General features: G+C 39.5%; 1 protein-coding gene across 1 annotated transcript in view; it reads right to left on the bottom strand.

Moving 5' to 3' along the window:
- PNLIPRP3 (pancreatic lipase related protein 3) overlaps positions 1-8,631 on the bottom strand; it is a 28,730-nt gene extending 20,099 nt beyond the window's left edge. The window contains exons 1-5 of the mRNA XM_068961366.1: positions 8,579-8,631; positions 8,111-8,330; positions 2,959-3,078; positions 2,175-2,306; positions 235-343 (exon numbers count right to left, since the gene is read on the bottom strand). Of these exons, the coding sequence (XP_068817467.1) occupies positions 235-343; positions 2,175-2,306; positions 2,959-3,078; positions 8,111-8,330; positions 8,579-8,631 (634 nt within the window). The remainder of the gene's footprint in view (positions 1-234; positions 344-2,174; positions 2,307-2,958; positions 3,079-8,110; positions 8,331-8,578) is intronic.
- Positions 8,632-24,571: the final 15,940 nt, after the last annotated feature.

The raw sequence follows: 24,571 nt of genomic DNA, 5'->3' as shown, positions 1-24,571 counted from the left end.
TGCGGATGACCACAGGGCCCACTCCTCTGTCATCACAGATAATGCTATGGTGAACACTCTTGAAAACGGATTCCACACTCACCCTTTGGAAGCATTTCATGCTTTAGTTTAGGGAGGGTCACGTTTTCCCTTGTCTTCCATTTGCTTCTGGGACTTCCTTGTGTTCAGATATTTGATACTTTGTACACAAACACATAGGAACAACTCCAAGGCCCATCTGCAGGGCAGGCTTACCAGTGATCCTTCCGAGGCCTGGCGTTCTTGACCCAGCTTCCCCAGCCAGATGAGCTCCCAAGCTGTGGCCAATCAAGTGTACTTTAGAAGCAGAATATCCAAATTTTTTCTGAGAGGATATTTCAAAAGGGAAACAGAACAAGCATTAAAAAAAAAAAAAAAAAGCAGGTAGAATGGCTGAAACTGGCTTAAAATGAAAAAGGAGCTGACATGTTTCTCCCTCTCCCACCCAGGATGGGGAGACTGGTAAAATGACAAAGCAACCCCATGTCCACCTACATCCTTATCCAGCTGAGGGAGAGAGCATCAGGTGAGCTGGGGGATTGCCTTCTGTGAGAGCTTTCTCCCCGTGCTAAAAGGCCTTGCAGTTCTTGGGAACAGGAAGGAGACCAGCCCAGTGACCCTTATGTGGCTTCCAATCCATGTTCATCCTTCCTGAGTCCCAAACCATCCTGCACACTCCCACACGTGCTAAAGGCAGCTTATGCCCAGGGGAGCAAAGAATTCACTGAACATTTAAATCAGCCAACACTTTCCCCTTCAGTTCAGCAAAATCTCCTCCTGCTCATTTCCTGAACCTTTAGGAGCCCACAGTTCAGGCTCCAGGATCAGGGAAGAAATTCACGAAAGCTTAGTTAGACCTGGTTTTTCTCTGAGGAGGAGATAATCCGTTTCCATCCTCTGTGGACAAAGACACACTCGAAGTTCCTCCTTGTAGTCTAGGCTCCCCTGATGAGCGGGAAGAGAGAAGAGGGAGGGCAGCGGTTGAGTATTTGGCTCCCTGACTCTTCTCCAGCCTGTGTCCTAACTGGGCTCAATGTTGGGCCCACTTTCCTGACTGACCCTCAAAGTGAGCTGCAGCGCCTGCCAGTCCCCTTCCCGTTGCCTTGTATTTTTCCACAGTCCTGTCCCCACACTCCGTCAGAGCAGAAACGCTGTCTCGCTCACCGTGTACCTCCAGTGCCTAGAATGGAGCCCGGCTCACAGCAAGTGTGGAGTGAAATATTTGTTGACTGTAAGGAGTGAAATCTTAAGAATCTGAAAGGGTCATAAATCTTTAGATTTTTTACTTCACTGCAGTGCATGGTGGGAAACTACTTCCTATTATGCTGGAGCATTTGGAGATTTATAAATGTCTCAGAGTATAGCCCTCATAAATAGCAAAGCCTATTTTATTCTCTTTGAAAATGTGTAGGTTCAAGAGTTGTACCTGGACTGGCCTAGGGACCTAATTCACTGCCATAGAACCCAGTTTCTGTGGGGGAAAAGCACTTCACATTCTGCACAGATAGCGCTCATAACGCAGAAACGCTTTCTTCTCTATCGTTCAGGATAGGTTTACATTGTGCTGAAAAGGAACCGAGATGGTCCTCCAGGAGGACCAAGGCAGCGACCTGGAGGGGCGGTGGAGGGGCGGGGATAGATTTGGTGAGGAGCCGGTGAAGACACACTGCCACCAAGTGGCGAATTGTAGAACTACAGGCACTTCTTTCACCAAGAGGGAACCTCCTGCTGCTGCTGCCAAGTCGCTTCAGTCGTGTCCAACTCTGTGCGACCCCAGAGACGGCAGCCCACCAGGCTCCCCTGTCCCTGGGATTCTCCAGGCAAGAACACTGGAGTGGGTTGCCATTTCCTTCTCCAATGCATGAAAGTGAAAAGTGAAAGTGAAGTCGCTCAGTCGTGTCCGACTCCTAGCGACCCCATGGACTGCAGCCTACCAGGCTCCTCCGTCCAAGGGATTTTCCAGGCGAGAGTACTGGAGTGGGGTGCCATTGCCTACTTTCCCTTTTTGGCTACCATACACCAACACTTATTATTTCACATGTTCGGTACTTGTGTAAACTAATAAAAAAAAAAAGTACACAGAGTTGCCTCCAAAGTCTTAGTGTTATGATACAAAGCTGGTTCAAAGTAATTTTAAAGAAATCAACTGTTCTTACCACGAGAACATCAATAAAATAAGCCACTTCAGCACCAACAACGCGGAGATTGTTTACCGCGTGGATATATTGCAGTGAACCGTTAATCCAGTCTAAATTAATGCAGTTCACATCTTCTACTTTTAGCAGTACCTAAAAAGATTTATTGTAAGTATTAAAAAATAAGAATTAAAGGAAACCAGAGTGCCCAAACAACTGATTCTACCACAAGAAATAACATCTGCAAGTATTGAGGACCTACCATGTGCTTGGCCCTGTCCTAACACTTGTCCATATATTAACTTATTTAATATTCACTTAAAAATAAGCCAATCTAGGCAAAGACAGGTTAATTAACTTGCCCACGACCACAGAGCTAGTCAATAGAACCATAATATTCCAGACAGCCTGACTCTACCACACTATATGGCTTGTAAATAATTAATTGCTTACTACGTTAGCAGTCTATTAATCTTGAGTAGAAGAGAGGAAAATTAATTTCCTGGAGTGAACTTGGAAATGTTTTCCTTAAATTAAATGAGAAATTTATCATACCATTCAATCTTTTGTCAAAGATGAGAATTCACTAAGAATAATTATAAAAATCTTCTATCATAATCTGTACAATTCATAATAAATGAAAATAAATGGGAAATGAGTAATTCATCTGCGGTCTTGGAATATGGCCAATGTGAATAACTGAATGGAGAATTTCTATGAACACATGTTAGTACCTTGCAAAGTACATTCACATTAAATATAAAACTTTAATACTAGTATAAAGAAGAGATTATTCACATCATACATTGCACATGACTTGCTGCCATTTGCCATCTGATTTCCATCCAGGTATGTTGATACGTGTGATCTTATCTGTTGCGAAGTGTGAGGCTCGGATAGTTAAATAATTAACTGCACTGACTTCCTGTTTCAGGTGAAAAGAAATTAAGGTAAAATAATTGAAAATTATTTAACATTTAGTAGAATTATTCTAAATTCACTCAATTTTCCTCTACGTTTGACTTTAACAACCATCTTTAATACATTTTTATCAAAGAAATAGTTATGCTACATATTCCAAAAGTACCAAGGAATTATTAATGCATTACAAATTAATGCAACATACAAATTAATGCAACATACATCATGAGGAAAAGAAATCAAAATGTTTGGTTTTAAGGTAATGTTTGTAAGACAATGTTGGCTCAGTTTTAATTACAATGTCAGTAAGCCTTACTTTTGTACAGTATTTTTCAGTTGTCAATGTAACTCATGAGAACTACCTTACTCGAGGCTTAGATGCATATTCCAAAGGTGGCAAGATAGACTGTCCACCACACTTTATGAACGAGGAGTAGAGGTTGGATCCTTGTCACATGAAATACAACAGCATATTTAAGATATTTTATGTGATGGTGTTAAATATTGTTGTGTATTTCTTGTACTTTGTTAGATGGTTTTTATAACAATATTCTTGAAGACTTTAGAATACCATTAATTTAAGTGATTTTGTTATTAGAGAAAAATTAGAAGCCAAAAGTATAAGCAATTAAGTAGAGAAAAAATAAAAGATCAAATCAGCAAATAGCAAGTTTGACAATGGTAATCTTAAACTGAAAAGCAGCAAATTTAGATACTCATGAAACTGAAATGAATGACTGATTACTAGCTACCTGTGTTTAACAGTATATACAATTAATCATACGACTTACTAAAGTTTCTCCAAGACTGTGAGCAAACAAATTAAGAGAATCCCAAGCTAGCTTACAAATGGCAGTAATTATGATACAGATAAAACTCGCATCTATCTAGATTATAGGTTCTCTGTGAAAAAGTGAAAGTGTTAGTCACTCAGTTGTTTCTCACTATGCAACCCCATGGACTTCTGAAGCTCACCAGGCTCCTCTGTCCATGGGATCCTCCAGGCAAGAATATTGGAGTGGAGAGCCATTCCCTTCTTCAGGGGATCTTCCTGACCCAGGGATCAAACCCAGGTCTCTTGCATTGCAGGCAGATTTTTTACCCTCTGAGCCACCAGGGAAGCCCTGTGTGTACCCAGTAGAATAGCTCATTTGGCCCTCTCAATGCTGTGAGGTAGGTACGAACTTTATAGGTTAGGTAGGGGTGTAATTTGTACTTGTCCAAAAGTACTGCAGCTGATGAATCCTGGAGCAAGATTCAAAACCACACAGTCTCTCTCTAAATCCGTGCACTTCACCACTGGGCTTTCAAGTTGTGATCTGCTCATAGAGCTTTCTCCTGATGGGATGCATACCAGCTGAAGAATTTGTGATGTAGATAATAAAATCTATTGTATTGGGGCTTTTTAGGAACCACTTCTCTGCTAAATAATCAAATCCAAGTGCAAAGATGTTTATCTATGTATTTAAAAGAACTCAATGCCCATTCCAACTCTGGCTGGAGCCCCTTAAATACCTACTGTATTCCTGTTTCTACACCAAAAAAAAACCTACTTAGGGAAGGTCATTTAATAGAAAAAGTGCATATAGTTTTCCACTGTCATGAGAATAGTTTGAAAAAGTGTAACCTCGAACAAGCCTCAGAATGGGGATCTGACAAGTATTATGGGATCCAAGCATTTTCTGTTGTCACAAAAGCCATTAAGGATTTATTAATGTAGGAAAAGGCAACAAAAAAACTTTGTTCACTATGCATTCAATTTAGCACACCGCTCTAAAATGACACACTAACTTAGAAAATGGGAAACTCCCAAACAGCACCATGGAATCAAAAGAAGACAACTTGGATGCCACAAGGACAGAAACTAAAAAGGATGTCAGGACAGAACAGGTTATCTAGAGATGAGAGTAGAGTATTGACGTTTAGCTGGGTGCTGGGGTGTTTTCTCTTAACATTCTTATCTTCGAGCAGTCATGGAGCCTAACCGACATGGAATCGACCCATCCTATAAGTGAGGCAAAAATAGTCACCAGTTAGGCATGTTCTAGCCTTGACAAAAGCTGCAGGCACAGGAACCACTGTAATTACGCAACTATGCATCACAACTGCCAATGGCAATGAGTCACTTAAGGTTAAGAAGTCACGGATACTATGCTTTCATAATTTAAAAAATAAAAAAAGAAAGAAAGAAAGAAAAAGAAGTCACAGATTCATGGGAAAAAGAAGTTGGTTTTATTCTTCCAGGAAAGTAGCTGAGACCTACGCCTCAGAAGACCATTTACATCAACAAATTGATCCTTGACAATTCACCAATTGCTAAGCCTTGAGTACTAATTCCTTATTTGGTAACTCCCCAATTGCTAAGCCTCAATTGCTAAGCTACTGCAGGATTTCCTTCTTCCTCATAAACAAAGGTAATCAAATTTATATGGTATAGCACACGGGTCAAACCTGTGATGATCCTTGCTTTTAGGTTCCACACCGTGACTCAGTCTCCAACCTGGCTGTTATTAAAAGCCACATTAACAGCAAACCCTCAGGGGTCTGTTGCAACATTTGGGTGCAGATCTGTGTTGTCACACATGATTCTTTCCAAATGCGAGGGAGTGGGAAAGATGTGGGAAGCACTGTCTTTATGGCCCCTTTCTTGGGAAAGTATTCGGTTTTCTGATGTTCTCTGCACTGCCCTTTGGGCTCAGCCTTGCCTGAAGACTGGTCTTCGTCACCTTCTGTCTTACTGCCTGTGCTCTACAAAGTTCTAGCGCGTGCCTCTGTCCAGAAGCATAAAGCATCAGCAAGTCCTATGAGGGCTGAGGGTCAACATCAGGGGATACAGTCGGTCCCGAGCAGAGACATTCACCCTGAAAGTCCTAAATGGATAGAGGTGCCCCAAAACATTTGTATTACGTTTTTAAAAAATGTGGTAACATACACATAACAAAATCACTGTTTCATCCATCATTAAGAGTAAAATTCACTTGCACTATCATTCACATTGTTGTGCAAGCAACACCACCTTTACAGAACTTTTTCATCATCTCAGACTGAAACTAAACTCTGTACTCATTCGACAATAACTCCCATCACCCCCTCCCCCGACCCCAGTAACTATTGATATTATTCTACTTTCCATCTCTATGAATTTGACTATTCCTGGTATGTTATATAACTGGAATCATATAATATTTGTCCTTTTGTGTCTGGCATATTCAGTTTAGCAAAACGTTTGCAAGATATTGTATGATCTATTAGAATTTCATTTCCTTTCTACAGCTGGGTAATGCTTTTTGCTTTTTGACAGTTATATAAATCAAACTTTTGAAGACATTTTCTTTATAAGTTTCTCTGTACTCAAAGTAAGGGCTTCTCTTTGCTTCTTTGTTCTCCCCAGAGCCGTAATCTATACAGCAGATGGTATATTTCAGTAAAGAGCTATGTGTACATATGTATGTGTGAGTCTGGTAAGTAGATAGCTATGCTTGCAGGGTGTGAAGGCCTACAAGGAGGCTGTCTTGGCCGGTGAGACCTGCCCTGCATGTGACGGGTCTGGTGGAAAGCAAGCCTCAAGGTTATAGATGCAGGTAAAGACTGGAGATGATTTTTGCTCCTTCCCTGGCCCCTTTCCCACCTGCCCGTCATATAGATGTTCCACCTGGGTCTCGTATCATACTTTGTTCTCTCCCCTGAGATCTCATGCATGCTGAGTTTCAACGTTCACCTCTGGGTAAAAGATTTTGAATGTATTTCTGTAGCTCCAGACCGCCTGCCAAGTTGTACAGCTAACATCTCCAATAGTCTATACCAACTTCACTTGTCAAAAATTGAACTTTTTGTTTTGCCCTAAATTTTTCAGACAAGAGGGTCATTTTTCTTCCTATCATGCATATGTGAAATCTCAGGACAGCTGACGATGTTTAGCATGTCATTTTTCTGTTAACGTACTCACTCTCATTACTCTGGCTCAGGTTAGTTCTGTGTCTGATCCAAATTGCACTATAGCTTTTATTCAGTGCCGTCAAATAGAACTCTCGGTGATGATGGAAATGTCCTATATTTGTGCCATCCAACACCATAGCCACTGGTCATGTGTGGCTCTTGAGCACTTGAAATGTGGTTGGCGCAGCTGAAGAACTGAATTTTTAACTTTATTTCAGGAGCCGCATGTGGCTAGTGACTAGACAGCACAGGACTAAACGCTCTGGCAATGCCTCCCGCTCCCCACCCCCAACCCCTGCTCTCCCAGCTCCAGGCCAGAAAGTACACTGCAGCTGGAATAACCGTCCTAAAGCCTCCTAAAAACTCACAATGGGAACTCATGGCTCCCAGGGTAATAGCCCATCTCCCCAGGAAGGAATTATACAAATTGTTTCTAAAACTGTGTTTCTAACTCACTCTGCATTTGAAGACTTCCCCTCTGCCTTGTCTAATCCAACAGTGGTGTCATTTATCAAACACCCCCTATTGTCTTTCTCCTCCGTATGTGTGTGTTCACACCATTTCCCTGTCTTTGCTTTGGAAAACCCTGCCCTTCCTTCAGGACACACCTCAAACCCTCCTCAAAGTCTTTCCTGGCTCCCTTCCCCACTCCCAAGGGGAAGGTAATCCCTTCCTCTCTCTGTTCCCAAAGTCTTTCATGTGTTATCTTACATCACAGACCAAAATCGTGCTGCAGTAAAGCTATTTGGTTACATATCTCATTTCTACTAGTATAACAAACTTAAGACACTGTCTTGTTTATTCAATTTAGTACATAATAGGTATTGCTGCTTCTTCAGTCTTACAATGTGGAAGGCTCTCAATGAATACTTTGAACGAAATATCAAATTTATCCCATATGAAACATGTAATCAGAGCAATCTTTGTTTTTAAATACCAGGGCAAATAATGAGAGAAATATCTGGCTCACAACACTAAAAAGAAATGCTTTCCTTTAACTCAAGAGTTTCTATCAGAATAGGTTATCTATGGCTTCTGTACTTGCAGAGACATCTTCTATTTTAGAATAATATGTGTGTGAAGGCAGCGAGTTAACTTACCTGATGGACTTTGGGATTCTGTCTAGTGTAGAGCAGAAAGCGAGTGTTTATCTTTTCTGGAGACCATGGTAGCCCTGCAAACTGTCTTGAGAAGGTCCCAGTCCATGGCAGACCATCTTTAAAGCATCCCACCCTTTCATAGCAAACTTCTTCCCCTGCAGCTAAAAGATAGAGTGTTAGTATTACAGGAACCAGGCCCAGAGAACGGCTGTGTTTCACACTAAGAGGGTTTATTGAAATTAATCTTTAAACAAGTGTGACTCAGGGAGAGTCTTTTCAAAAAAATGCTCTCCCTTCCCCTTCCTCTCCTACCCCTTCTCTGTATCACAGCCATAACCATGTGGACTTCAGTACCGCAGATCAGAGTGTAGGAGATTTGACATGATACATCCCTGACTTTGGATAATTATTTTACCTTTTTTTGAGTCTCAGTTTCCTTCTTTGTAAAATGAAGATAATTCCACTTACCTTACAGCCTGGTTATGAAGACTAAATGAACTATTGCACAGGATAATCCTCATTAAAAGGGGCCAGAGGCTCAAGATTGGATACTGTGTCTTCCCTGAGGGTCTTCTTTTTCTTATAAGACTTATAACTCCTGATGAAAGGTATCTTTGTGTCTCCAGAGCCTAGTACCATGCCTGGCACACAGCAGGAGTCTGAAAAATGTTTCAGAGTATGTGCCTACGTGCTAAGTTGCTTCAGTTGTGCCTGACTGTTGAGACCATATAGACTGTAGTTAGTCAGGCTCCTCTGTCGATGGGATTCTCCAGGCAAGAATACTGGAGTGGGATGCCATGCCCTCCTCCAGGGGATCTTCCCCACCCAGGAATCAAACCTGTGGCTCTTATCTGCATTGGCAGGTGGATTACTTACCACTGGCACCACTTAGGAATCCCTGCAAGAGAGTATAAGTGAGAGCAAAGTTTCATTCAGTTTTAACTGTTTCTTCTTTCTGGAGCTCACTTTGCTCATCTTTAAAATGAGAGGTTTGGGGGAAACTAGGTCTTGATCATTTCTTTCATTCATTGACTCTAATTCATTTTTCACTATGACCTTATACTTTCATTTATAGATGAACACAAAAACTAAAAGCTGGTTCTTTGAAAAGATAAAATTGACCAGCCTTCAGCTAGACTCACCAAGAAAGAAAGAGAGGACTCAAAAACATAAATCAGAACTGAAAGAGAACCCAGTACTGACACTGTTGAAATACAGAGGATCATAAGAAACTACTATGAACAATTATATGCTAACAAATTGGACAACCTAGAAGAAATGGATACATTTCTAGGAACACACAACCTACAAAGACTGAATCATGATAAAGTAGAATATCTGAACAGATCGGTTACTAAGGAGATTGAATCAGTGGTCAAAAAGTTCCCAGGAAACAAAAGCACAAAAGGACTCCACTGGTGAATTCTATCACACATTCCAAGGAGAAGTAACACCAGTCCTTCTCAAACTCATCCAAAAAATAGCAGAGAAGAGAACTCTTCCAATCCATTTTACAAGGCCAGTAATACCCTGAATACCAAAATCAGACAAGAATGCCACAAGAAAAGAAACTTAGGGGCTATTATTTCTGATCGACATCAATGCAAAAATTCTCAACAAAATTTTAGCAAACAGAATTCAATACTACATGAAAAAGATCATACATGTCCTGCGTCTCTTACATCTCCTGCTTTGGCAAGTGGGTTCTTTACCACTGGTGTCACCTGGAAAGCCTATACCTCAACACAATAAAGGCCATATATGGCAGGCCCACAGCTTAATCATCAGGGAAATACAAATCAAAACCTCAATGAAATATCACTTCAGACTGTTAGAATGGCTGTTATAAAAAAAAAATAACCAGTGTTGGCATCATGTGGAGAAAAGGCAAACTTCATGCATTGTTGGTGGGAATATAAATGAGTATAGCCATTATACTACATATATACACTCACCAGGTTTCCCTGGTGCCTCAGCGGTAAAGAACCTGCCTGCAATTCAGGAGACATAGGTTTGATCCCTGGGTTGGGAAGATCCCCTGGAGAAGGAAATGGTAACCCACTCCAATATTCTTGCGCCCGGGAAATCTCATGGACAGAGGAGTCTGGTGGGCTACAGTCCATAGGGTCACAAGAGTCAGACACAACAAAGCGACTAAATCACCACCACAGCCATTATGGAAAGTAGTACGGAGACTCCTCAAATAAATAAATAAATAAAACTACCATATGATCCAGCAAGTCCACTTCTTGGTATTTATCTGAAGAAAACACGAATCTCAGAAGACACATGCACACCCATGTTCATTTTAGTATTATTTATAACAGCAACAGGAGAGAAGCCATCTAAGTTTCCATCAGCTGATGAACAGAAATTGTAGAATATACATTTATACATTTGAACATTATTCAGCCATTAAAGAACGAAATCTTGGAATTTGCAACAACATGAATGGACTCGAGGGTATTGTGCTAAATGAAACAAATCAGATGATGATATATCAAGCTCATAGATACAGAGAACAGACTGGGGGTTGCCAGAGGCAGGGGGCTGTGGGCCTGGAATAAACGGGTCAACTGTTTTTTTTGTTTCATATACATAAATGCTTTAAAAACTTTATTTCATACTGTTTTTCAGAGGGATAGTTTAACTTATTCAATTATTATCTTAATTTATAATTATGATGTATTCAATTAGTGTTATTCAATTCACAAAATTGATAATTTATTCAGTTTATGATTATTTATTAATATTGGTTAGAGCTATTTGACAACTTGAATTTGAGGATTTTCTTTTATCCCTTACCATCAGAGGTTAAAGCGTCTGCCTCCAATGCAGGAGACCCAGGTTCGATCCCTGGGTCGGGAAGATCCTCTGGAGAAGGAAATGGCAATCCACTCCAGTATTCTTGCCTGGAGAATCCCATGGACAGAGAAGCCTAGTAGGTTATAGTCCACGGGGTCGCAAAGAGTCGGATATGACTGAGCGACTTCACCTAAAATATACTAAATAAATCTCGATTTTCAAGTCCACTACTTTTTAACTTGATAGTTTTAGGAAATGTTGCTTTGCTTCATTCCCTAAGAATAAGATTCCATAGTAGATATAGATGAGATATATTTATTAATTAATATATTTTATTATATATTATTAGATATATTGTGTTTATTGTATGTTTATTAATTTATTTATATTTAATATTTAATATATATTATATTTATATTTAATATATATTATATTTATATATAATATATTTATATATAAATATAAATATAGATGAGAGGAAATTAAAACATATTTTTATTTGAAGAAGTGTGTGTACACTAAAAACATGTGCTGATCTTTCACCTGCCCACGCATACACCCAACCCTCTCCCCAGAGGCAACAACTTAAACGTGTCTGCAGTTCTTATGGTTACCTCCATGTCTCTAAATAATGTGCTTACACTACTGGGTTTTGATTTATCAACATCAATCACACATGATCTAAATGAGGATTTAATTAATCTACCTATTTCCTGGATGATCCAGGGCAAGAAGCAGAAACCACTCTAGTTACTTTAACTGTAAGAGTTTAACACAATACATTGTTACTAATCAGGTTTGGGAGGCCTGAAGAGGAAAGGAGGAACTACAGGGAGTGACTCCTAGCAGAAGGGCTGGTAAGAGAAACAGAAGAGGTGGCGGGGCTGGCACTAGGATTCAGGCCTCTGAGGCAGGGGTGCTAGCTGCCTGAGGCTGGCGTCTTTGAGCAGGCAGCCTGTATCTGGCTCTGGGAGTATTAGGAAAATGTAAACTACTGCCCTGCTCCTGGATGGTTGCTTGTGCAGAGTGAATGTCCAAGAGTCGTGTCCAACTCTTTGTGACCCATGAACTGTACAGTCCATGGAATTCTCCAGGCCAAAACACTGGAGTGGGTAGCCGTTTCCCTTCTCCAGGGAATCTCCCCAACCCTGGGATCAAACCCAGGTCTCCTGCATTGCAGGTGGATTCTTTACCAGCTGAGCCACAAGGAAAGTCTTCAAACTACTGCTACTCATGGATGGTTGTTTGTGTGGAGTGAAAAGCTGATGCTGGGCAGACAGACCGGAACGGGAAGCAAACAGGAAGGAGCCCCCCTGTCTTCTGGAGAATTAGAGTCACCCTAGAGTCCCTATTTCGGACTCTTTTGTTGACCATGATGGCTACTCCATTTCTTCTAAGGGATTCCTGCCCACAGTAGTAGATATAATGGTCATCTGAGTTAAATTCACCCATTCCAGTCCATTTTAGTTCGTTGATTCCTAGAATGTCGACATTCACTCTTGCTATTTCCTGTTTGACCACTTCCAATTTGCCTTGATTCATGGAGCTGACATTCCAGGTTCCTATGCAATACTGCTCTTCACAGCATCGGACCTTGCTTCTATCACTAGTCACATCCACAACTGTGTACTGTTTTTGCTTTGGCTCCATCCCTTCATTATTTCTGGAGTTATTTCTCCACTGATCTCCAGTAGCATATTGGGCACCTACCGACCCAGGGAGTTCCCCTTTCAGTAGTATGTGAACCGTGAACTTCCAGATGTTCAAGCTGGTTTTAGAAAAGGCAGAGGAACAAGAGATCAAATTGCCAACATCTGCTGGATCATGAAAAAAGCAAGAGAGTTCCAGAAAAACATCTACTCCTGCTTTATTGACTGCGCCAAAGCCTTTGACTGTGTGAATCACAATAAACTGTGGAAAATTCTGAGAGAGATGGGAATACCAGACCACCTGACCTGTCTCTTGAGAAACCTATATGCAGGTCAGGAAGCAACAGTTAGAACTGGACATGGAACAACAGACTGGTTCCAAATAGGAAAAGGAGTACGTCAAGGCTATATATTGTCACCCTGCTTATCTAACTTATATGCAGAGTACATCATGAGAAACACTAGGCTAGAAGAAGCACAAGCTGGAATCAAGATTGCCGGGAGAAATATCAATAACCTCAGATATGCAGATGACACCACCCTTATGGCAGAAAGTGAACAGGAACTAAAAAGCCTCTTGATGAAAGTGAAAGAGCTGAGTGAAAAAGTTGGCTTAAAGCTCAACATTTGGAAAACGAAGATCATGGCATCTGGTCCCATGGCTTCATGGCAGATAGATGGAGAAACAGTGGAAACAGTGTCAGCCTTTGTTTTTCTGGGCTCCAAAATCACTGGAGATGGTGATTGCAGCCATGAAATTAAAAGATGCTTACTCCTTGGAAGGAAATTATGACCAACCTAGATAGCATATTGAAAAGCAGAGATAATACTTTGCCAACAAAGTTCCATCTAGTCAAGGCTATGGTTTTTCCAGTAGTCATGTATGGATGTGAGAGTTGGACTGTGAAGAAAGCTGAGCGCTGAAGAATCAATGCTTTTGAACTGTGATGTTGGAGAAAACTCTTGAGAGTCCCTTGGACTTCAAAGAGATCTAACCAGTCCATTCTAAAGGAGATTAGTCCTGGGTGTTCATTGGAAGGACTGATGCTGAAACTGAAACTCCAATACTTTGGCCACCTCATGCGAAGAGTTGAGTGGTTGGAAAAGACCCTGATGCTGGGAGGGATTGGGGGCAGGAGGAGAAGAGGACGACAGAGGATGAGTTGGCTGGATGGCATCACTGATTCAATGGACATGAGTTTGAGTGAACTCCGGGAGTTGGTGATGGACAGGGAGGCCTGGCGTGCTGTGATTCATGGGGTCGCGGAGAGTCGGACACGACTGAGCTACTGAACTGAACTGAACTGAGAGTCCCTGTTGACAGTGCCTCTCTGGAAGGGACTGAAGCAGTGGACCGTGTTTGCCATTTCTCAGTGCTGGCAAAGCAAGAGTGACTTGCAGCTGAGGAACAACAGCTCAGTAGGCTGCTCTCCACTTTGTCTCCACTCCTCCTCCAATATAGTCACTGACACTGTTTTCAGCCCATTTCTTAACTTCCACGGTAAGCTTAGATAGTCATCTTCTAGGTCTTGATGCAGACCTCATGTGCCTTATAACTTGGCTCCATACCTTTGCAAGACAAAGTTTGAAGAGATACTGCCTCTGCTTCACTGCCTCTCTTCCATCTCTGATATCTGTCCACTGCAATTTTACATTCATTACTGTCAAGACTGATAATATTCAGTCCTTGTTCTATGATGATAATTAAATCACCCCGCCTTATCTGTACACTGACTCTCAAAAATTGAAAATCAATAAACCAAATTTATATTACTATGACTAGATAAATATTTCTTCCCTTCAGAGCCAGCTAGCATGCTATTTCCTTCTCTGCTGCACTTCCACTCTTCACACACTCATTCCCTTCAAAGCAGAATATTCAAATGAACTCTTACTTCTCACAATACACGAACTACTCCAGGTCAGTGTCACTTTATCTGGCTCCACATTCAGATTATGCCTTTTGTGTGCCATTTCTGTTTTCCAGGATTCTCTGGCTGACTTTATTTCCTCTTGTCGGAAGTGTGAACATGTGCCTTCTTCAATATATCCCTAGAACAGTGCTGTGTCTCAATTGATATTTCTCCTGCCTGGAATCCATTCTGTTTTTCCTCTTAAAGCACGTATACATTCCGTTCCAATTTGAACCAATGATTTCATATTGGATAATAGCTTTCTAATACAACCATCTATTCCTAGAAAGTCCAGCTGCCTTAGTTTTTGCATTCCATGCCCCACGCCCTCACACGTGTCTACCACTGCAACACTCTAAGTTCTCAACTATGTTATTCAGTAAAGTAAAGAGAGTTTGGGTTTAAAAATGAAGATTGTAAATATTCCTTGTTTTCTATGTTTGTAACTTACCAGGGGTACTGGTCATCAAGCCCTTTTCCCATAGGGCAACAGAAAGTGCATAAAAGTTGAAGAAATTAGATGTGGTTAAGAAATTATATGTGATTTAACTGGCAACCACTCCAGTATTCTCGCCTGGAGAATTTCATGGACAGAGGAGCCTGGGGGGCTACAGTCCATGGGGTCACAAAGAGTCAGATATGACAGCGACTAACACACAATAACTTATCAACATCATAAGCTATTAAAACTATTTAGGAGAAAAATGGAAAGACTAATAGCTATTGAAAATATACATTTGGTATAAAATTAATAACTTGAAATTGGGCCAGTAATTTCAATAGCCTAAATAACAAAGGATATAGTTCTAAAATTATAGAATTATCTAGCCATTTAAATGTTTACAAAGAATTTGAAATGAAAATTTTTAAAGAAAGTGAGAATGATATAATGTTGGTGGGAAAAGACAGATAAGTGAACTACTTGGAATATAGTTTCATTTAAAATGTATGAGGGAAAAGATAAAATTCAAAGAAACTCCACCAAACTATTAACAATGGTGTTAGCATGGTTTTTGTTTTTTCCCAACATATTATTCATTTATTATCTCAAATTTTCAATAATGAATACAAATTACCTTTGTAATAAGAAAAAAGTCACAAAAGTAAAAAGAAGAGTACTTTTCCACCAAATTATGTCCACATTGGTTTCTCTGTCTTATATTAATAATAATTAAAACAGCAAAAACAGATTAAGCCCTATGTGCCATGTGTGATGAAAGGAAGACTTAGAAAAGGTGATCACCTTGTTCAATGTTTCATGAGCAAAAATGAACCATAATGCAGGTCAATCTATCACTAAACAGAACTGGGAGGTATGTCACCAATTAGCTTTTTCTAGGTTACACTGTGGTAACAAATGATTTCCAAATCTCATTGGCTTATAAAAATTAAGTTCATTTCTTGTTCATGTTGTATTCTGGCTGCAATGGTTTTAGGTTGGATGTGGCCCTGAGCTATCAGTCTCCTTTTTTACAGCATCCAAGCTTAAGGAACAGACCCTGTTCGGCACTCTTGGGGTGAGGAAATGGATGTAACAGCCGAACCAGGCAGATTTCCAGCAGGTCTTCAGATTTGGCACTATTCTCTGCCGTTCGATGTCCTGTGGACAAAGGTGGCTCTGTGGAACCCTTCGGGGCAGGGGAGGAATAAATAAGGGGGAACTAAAATCTACCGCGGAAGGGTGTGCACATTTAAATTGCCATATGCACCAACTTTTGCCATTTTAGTTCGCATTTCTTTAACTACCTATACACTTGAACATCTTTTTTGTGTATTTCTGGCATTTGCAGATTGTCTAACGGGTGAGATTTTCATGTTCTATGCACATTTTTCTAAAAGGTTATTTTTCCTTATTTATGTTTAAAAACTCTTCGAACAGTTAAAAATATTTACACCCTTTCTCAGATATTTAGCAAAGACATTCTAGTTGTTATATATTTTTGTTTAATAGATTTTACTTTTTGTCATATAGAAGTTTGCATTTTATTCAACCACATAATCAATCTTTTCCTTTATGGCTTTGGAGGTTTTTCTTGTTTAGAAAAACCATCCTCACTCTAAGATCATTAATGATTTCACTGTTTTCACAAATTTTTTGTTTCACTCTTTTACTTTTAAATGTTCATTTATCTGGGATTTACTTTGATATAAAATATAGAGTTTCAGTTCTCTTAGCATAAATTTATACAAATGTAATCCATTTAAATGTCTTTCACATCATGGTTATTTCCCTTTGTTTATTTAAAACTGCCATGCTTCCTATGCCATGGCTTCCTATTTTTTTCTCACTTTTATGAAGCAACCACCACATAAATTTATCAATTATATTGTTTTCTTCCTGTTTTTCTAATGCATTAACCTCTATTTTTATTAAATTTTTATTTCAAAGTTAATTGTTGTTTTATAGTTTCTTCTATTCTCGAGTCATATTTTGCTATATTTTTCAATTGAAATGTTTTCTTTCCTCTTTGACCTAAAAGTTCTTTTAAGGAGCACCTGAAATATAGCACATTATATGAAACTAGCTTTAACTGGTTAAGAAATCATAAATTGGCATGCACGCTCAGTTGCTAAGTCATGTCTGACTCTTTGCAACCCCATGGACTGTAGTCCACCAGGCTCTTCTGTCCACGGGATTTCTGAGGTGAGAATACTGGAGTGGGTTGCCATTTCCTCCTCCAGGGGATCTTCCCCACCCAAGGGATGGAACTCCCGTCTCCTTTGTCTCCTGCATTATAGGCAGATTCTTTACCTGCTGAGCCGCCTCAATTCAGTCAGTTCCGTTGCTCATTAGGACCCGACTCTTTGTGACCCCATGGACTGCACTACGCCAGGCTTCCCTGTCCATCACCAACTCCTGGAGCTTGCTCAAACTCATGTCCATGGAATCGGTGATGCCATCCAACCATCTCATCCTCTGTCAGCCTCTTCTCCTCCTGCCTTCAATCTTCCCTAGCATCAGGGTCTTTTCCAATGAGTCAGGTCTGCGCATGAGGTGGCCAAAGTATTGGAATTTCAGCTTCAGCATCAGTCCTTCCAATGAATATTCAGAACTGATTTCATTTAGGATTGGCTGGTTTGATCTCCTTGCAGTCCAAGGGACTCTCACGAGTCTTTTCCACCACCGTAGTTCAGCTTTCTTTATGGTCCAACTCTCACATCCATACATGACTACTGGAAAAACCATAACTTTGACTAGATGGACCTTTGTCAGCAAAGCAATCTATATGCTTTTTAATATGTTGTCTAGGTTGGTCATAGCTTTCATTCCAAGGAGCAAGCGTCTTTTAATTTCATGGCTGCAGTCACCATCTGCAGTGATTTTGGAGCCCAAGAAAATAAAGTCTGTCACTGTTTTCATTGTTTCCGCATCTATTTGCCATGAAGAGATGAGACCAGATTCCCTAATTTTCAATTTCTAAATGAGTCTTTTCTTTATGGTATCGTGTAGAGCTTTTTTCAATGACATAAAAAAGCTGGAAAATAGGCTCGTTGAAGTATTTATCTGAGTGCCTATTATGTGCCAGGGGTGGTTCTCAGCACTTAGGACTCAGCAATGGAAAAAGTAGTTCAGGCACCCATGGAGTATATAATCTAGTTGGGGTTGGGGGTTGGGGTAGAAGACAGGCAATGAATAAGAATAAATAAAATATGGTATATGTTTAAGTGTGGCAAGTGCTGGGACAAACACAAAACATGACAGGAGTGAAGGTGCATGTGTGTTTATGTCAGGAGGGGTTACAATTCGAATAGAGTGGCCAGGGAAGACCTAGCTAAGAAAAGTGGCACTTGAATCCATACCTGGAGGGGGTGAGGCACAAACTTTGTGGATTTCTTGGGAGGCATTCCAGGCAGAGGGAAGCAGTACAAGCACACCTGGTGTGATGAAGAATTACGAGGGGGCTGCCCTGAACGGAACTGCAGAACCAGGGTGGGGGTGTGGGGAGAGGCAGGTCCACGACACCTTAGTCTGCAAGTTCAAAATGTAAAAGTCTTTGAGGAAAAAAGTGGGGTTTTTATTTTTTCCTTTGTTTTTAGTTTTCAGCAAACTCATTTGGCAGAAAAAAAAAATGGGTCTAAAGCCATATATATATATATATATATATTCTTTATTCCACTTAATGTGAATACATAGATTTTACTATAGAAATACATGCAGGTAACTGGGTTGAGTGTGGTACTGGAAAATTATGGAGGGACTCTTCTTTTTATTTCTATTTTCTTTTTGAAATAGGAAACAAGCCTATCGGCCAAGAGTATTAGTGGGCAGGAAGGCACTGGAGGTTTGAGTAGAGGGGAGAAGAAAGGAGAAGAAAGAAGTAACCCAGGAGCCTGGGAAAATGAAACAACCAGGGAAGCCGAATATGATGGCTTGGCAGATTCATGCTCCACTTTAGTTTAATAACCATGATTTCACAGTGAGACAGTCAGCATGGTATGTGTTTTTCTCCAGGCACATTCAGCTGTACAAGTGCAGTCACAACATCGCAAAGTGTCAGATTTAATCAGGGTCATGGTTGAACCAAGTGAATCAAGAGCAGCAGAGAAGTCCAGTGTGCACACCAAGGAATGAGCATGACTGATAGCATTTAAACTGGGTAAGGAGGGGACTGAGGAGAGAGTTAGCTGCCAGATAAGATGCTTTTTTAAAAATAGTTATATAAAATTTATGTTATATATATTTCTAGTATACATACACATCTTAGCTGCCATAATTAAAAAACTGAGTCCATATCACATTTGTTTTGTAAACTATATCACATCTATTCAATTTTTAATAGAGTCTATTTGTATTCAGTCTTCTGGTACTTCCATTTTATACATTGTGCTTAATTCAGTGAGCTTCTAAACAGAAGTCACTCCCTATTGAAAAGCAAATATTTGAAAAACACCTATTTCTGATGGATAGGGAACTTACCAATCACAACTGGGTCTCCAGAGCTTAACACAGTACTTGGCACATAGTAGGCAATTGTATTTGTTGATTTAAAAGAAAAATGTATTCGGATCCTTGTTCAGAGAGGATTTTGAGGGATGGGCTGGGAGTAAAGATAGCAAGAAGGCCTCTGAACTCTAGATGGAGGAGATACCACTGAGAAGAGATGTGACAATACAAGAAAATGGACCAGGGCATACTTGACTCACTTCTTAATTCTGCTCTGGAACTCATTAATCTGCTTTCAGCATTCAACTGGAACTGTCCTGGGGTAGGAAAATCATGGAAAATAGAGCACAGTTCCTGGCATATACTAAAACTAACAAGGGTTCCATCCCTTTATTTTTTATTCCATAAGGAGAGCTGGAGAGCAGGGACTAAAACACACTGAAATCCTTTGATTCTATTTTGGCTAAAATGCATCAACTAACTTTTATTGTGCTTACACATACAATGTTGAAGCAGGGTGGTAAGAACAAAAGAAACCAATAACCACTACATAGGTAATGTTAATATATAAGGAGTCTACAATATAAAGTTCAGAAGTCAATTAATATTGAGCTAATGTGCAAGATCATGACACAAAGGGAAAAAATCATTGTGGAGTTTCCAATCAGCATTAATCATTCATTCATTCATTCAAACATTTATTGAGCATCTACTGTGAATCAGGTACTGAAAATGGAAATATGTATGCTACATACTCATCTTAGAAGTGAAGAAACTGAGACTTCAATGGATAAATTATTTGTCCAAGGCCATAAAGCTACTAAGTGATGAAGCTGGAGGCCTAGTACAAGACTGTCCAGTGACTTTTATTTTATTGGAAATAGTTGCTTTTCATATGCTCATCAGATTAATTATTATGAAACTGGTGCATTTTCCTTTAGATAATTTTATGCAGAATAAAATTTAAACAGAGCCAAGATTTCAAAGTCCATGTCAATTACATTTAAGATGTCAGTATACTCTGTTTCAAAGAAATTATAAATTATGAGTCTTACCTGGTGATTTGCCAAAGAATAAAAGTGCAGCAATCCAAATTCCAAACATCTGAGTTGATTTTTTAAAAATCATATAAAATCTTGAAAATTTTTGCTTGCAAAGTCACTGCACTATAAAAATATCAAGCAGTTTTCCAATGGTATCAATTAGTATTTAAGTTCTAGGTCCAGAAGAGCATGGGACTCACACTACCTTTAATTCTTCTGCCTTGCAAAGTAAATGTGTCATAGTCTGGACTTCTAACTTCACTTTAAGAGATATAATTGGCAGGGTGTGCCTTGTGTTATGTGATGGGTAATTAAAACTTCTGAGGTGTTGCTGTTTCATCATTAGCAATATTTTGGTTAGGCATAAACTGAGTCACTCTTGAGAGTTATTTTAGTACTTTGGGATGGTCTTATAGCTAAGAAACATTAAAACAAGCAAAACTTTTCCAAAGTAGGATTATATATTATGTGTATTTTTCCCTAACACATTTCTTTATTTCAATTTTTGTTTAAATTTTTATTAATTTTAAATTTTAATTGTTAATTTACAATGTTGTGTTAGTTTCTGCTGTACAGCAAGGTGAATTGGTTATACAAACACTTACATTCACTCTTCTTTAGATTCTTTTCCCATATAGGTCATTACAGAGTATATAGACAAGTGGTCCCTATGTAATACAGTAGGTTCTCATTAGCTATATATTTTATATGTAGTACTGTGTTTATGTTAGTCTCAATCTTTCAATTTATCCCTCACCCCCTATTTTCCTCCTTGGCAACCATAAATTTGTTTTCTACATCTATGACTCTATTTTTGCTTAATAAATAAGTTAATTTGTCCCCATTTTTTTAGATTCCACAATAACCTCAGATATGCAGATGACACCACCCTTATGGCAGAAAGTGAAGAACTAAAGAGCCTCTTGACGAAAGTGAAAGAGGAGAGTGAAAAAGTTGGCTTAAAGCTCAACATTCAGAAAATGAAGATCATGGCATCTGGTCCCATCACTTCATGGCAAATAGATGGGGAAACAGTGGAAACAGTGGCTGACTTTATTTTTCTGGGCTCCAAAATCACTGCAGATGGTGATTGCCATGAAATTAAAAGATGCTTACTCCTTGGAAGGAAAGTTATGACCAACCTAGACAGCATATTAAAAAGCAGAGACATTACTTTGTCAACAAAGGTCCATCTAGTCAAGGCTATGGTTCTTCCAGTAGTCATGTATGGATGTGAGAGTTGGACTATAAAGAAAGCTGAGTGCCAGAGAATTGATGCTTTTAAACTATGGTGTTGGAGGAGACTCTTGAGAGTCCCTTGGACTGCAAGGAGATCCAACCAGTCCATTATAAAGGAGATCAGTCCTGGGTGTTCATTGGAAGGACTGATGCTGAAGCTGAAACTCCAATACTTTGGCCACCTGATGCAAAGAGCTGACTCAGTTGAAAAGACCCTGTTGCTAGGAAAGACTGTGGGCAGGATGACAAAGTGACGACAGAGGATGGCATCACCGACTCGATGGACATGGGTTTGGGTAGACCCCGGGGGTTGGTGATGTACAGGGAGGCCTGGCATGCTGCAGTTCATGGGGTCACAAAGAATTGGACACGACTGAGCGACTGAACTGAACTGATAAGCAATTTCACATAATTTTTGTCTTTCTTTGTGTGACTTACTCAGGATGACAATCTCTAGGTCCATTCATGTTGCTGTAAATGGCATTATTTCATTCTCTTTTATGCCAGAGAAAAACATAATTTGAAAAGATACATGCACTCCAGTGTTCACTGCAGCACTATTTACAAAAGCCAGGACATGGAAGCAGCTTAAATGTCCACTGATGGATAAATAGATAAAGAAAGGGAACAATGGAATATTACCTAACACATTTCTGAGTGCAAACATCCACTTAATACAAATAGGCCCTACTAGAATATGCTATGAATTAAACAATGAACATGGCTTATTTGGCTGTCTTACCTGTGTGGCAATATAGCATAGAATTCACCTGGTGATTGGAGCCTGATCACCTGGGTTCAAATTCTGGCCATGCCACTTATTAGCAATGACCTTGGGCTAGTAAGCTCACTGTGCTTTCCTCTGCCTGTAAAAAACCAGAGATAATCCTGGTTCCTAATATAGTTATTTAGATGACTGAATTACTTACTATTTGAATAGTACCTAATATATAGTAAGTACTATATTGTGTAAATATTATTATTGACATTTTTAAGTATGTTACTAGTTATAAGAGGAAGTTTATGTTCATATATAGCTAAGTATACCCTTGTACACTTAGTATACATCATTGTACACAGGATTCATACAGTTGAATGTAATACAAATTTATCTTTCTGGCTACTTCATTAAGTGATGAGCAATTCAACTCACAGATATCCCTTATCAGTTTCTCAATTTTTAAATGCTCATGGAAGATGGCTGAAAGTATTTCTTAGTGTTTCTTAATGTTTTACTCTCACCCTAATAGCATTAAAATTTTTAATGATTTATGAAGCATTCAGCCTTTTTTTAAAAAAACTTGTAACACTGTGCAAGAATCAGACAAAGGAGAGGTTTTGAATAAGACGAGTTACAAATCTTGGGTGCATTTTTGGTTGCAGTATTTCCCGGAACTCACAGTAGCCAGTCCACCCTGGCACGCAGACATACAGTGATTAGAGCCTAAACCATGCAGCAGCACCAAGCTCAGAGCCTGGCACGCTGAGTCCAGTAACTACACTACAAAAAAGGTGTGCTCTAAAAGTTTCACCAATTATAACTGGACATTTTTCCCAAGTGGCATTTCAAGATTCAATGTTTTCAGTCACACATGTGGGATCAGCATGAGTAACATAATCAATACCTCTCAAAAGACTGCATCTTATTCATGTCTACATGAACATGTGATCAATATTGTTGTTCAGCCACTAAGTTGTGTCCAACTCTTTGTGACCCCGTGGACTGCAGCACATCAGGCTTCCCTGTCCTTCACTATCTCCCCAAGTTTGCTCAAACTCATGTCCGTTGAGTCAGTGATGCCATCCAACCATCTCATCCTCGATCAATCAGCTCCTTCTCTTCCTGCGCTCAATCTTTCCCAGCATCAGGGGCTTTTCCAATGTGTCAGCTCTTCATATTCAGTGGCCAAAAAAGTATTCAAGCTTCAGCTTTAGCATCAGTCCTTCCAATGAACATTCAGGGTTGATTTCCTTTAGGAATGACTAGTTTGATCTCCTTGCTGTCCAAGGGACTCTCAAGAGTCTTCTCCAGCACCACAGTGCTGAAGGTAGTTAATAAACATGTTTAAATGAAAAAAAAAAAAATCTCTCTTTGATGTTTTCACAGAACTTTTAAATGAAACTGCTATAGCACTTAGCATATCACAGACTAATTAGGCAATTACCTATTTGTCTCCTTCCCCAGACTAAATCATTCTGGGAGAAGGGCTGGTTTTTGTTCATCTTTGGGCTCCAGCATCTAGCAATAATTCTATCATAGTAGACATATGGTCAATCTTTGTTGAGAAAAAAAGTGTAGTCTTAGATTTCATTGATCTCATATCATTCAAGGAAATTCTTCCTCTAGAGAGATTATCATGCTGAGAGTTAAAGACTCATTATACTTTAACAATTATGTTTAACGAGGTTCAGATACTGGTGAATCCTATTTGCTCACTGGAATTGTGGCAGTTCCGCCTGGAAAAATGTCACGTAGAGGGATTAACAATAGCTTTTAAAAGATGATCACAAAATCAGATGTGTGCTTATATATGAAAGCACACCAAAATCGAGGAAAAACAGTGAATCAGTTGAATTCTTGATTCAAGAGTAGAAAATAATTCAATTAATTCTGTCCCTGGCATGATAAATTATTTTTAAAATTTAGTAAGGCAGAGAACCTTTCAATGTGTCATGATGAATATTTCAATATTAATGTCAAAACCCTGAATAACATGGCTATAATTTCTTAAATAACTTTTTAGACTATTTCTTAATGCACAGCTCTTTGAATTATCCAAGATTTCAGGGAGGCCGGTATCATGGCTATTTTGGGGAAGCAAAGAAAGAGTGAAATACAAAGACATTTGCCTGAGTAATCTTAGCATTCATTCATTCATTCACCAAATATCTGAGTGGTTGCTATGTGCCAGGTACTCTTCTGGTTT

The sequence above is a fragment of the Capricornis sumatraensis genome, chromosome 23, assembly GCF_032405125.1.
Source record: "Capricornis sumatraensis isolate serow.1 chromosome 23, serow.2, whole genome shotgun sequence".
In the NCBI taxonomy this organism is placed as follows: Eukaryota; Metazoa; Chordata; class Mammalia; order Artiodactyla; family Bovidae; genus Capricornis; species Capricornis sumatraensis.
The sequence above is the reverse complement of the archived record's forward strand: the minus strand, read 5'-3'. Positions and strand labels throughout refer to the sequence as shown.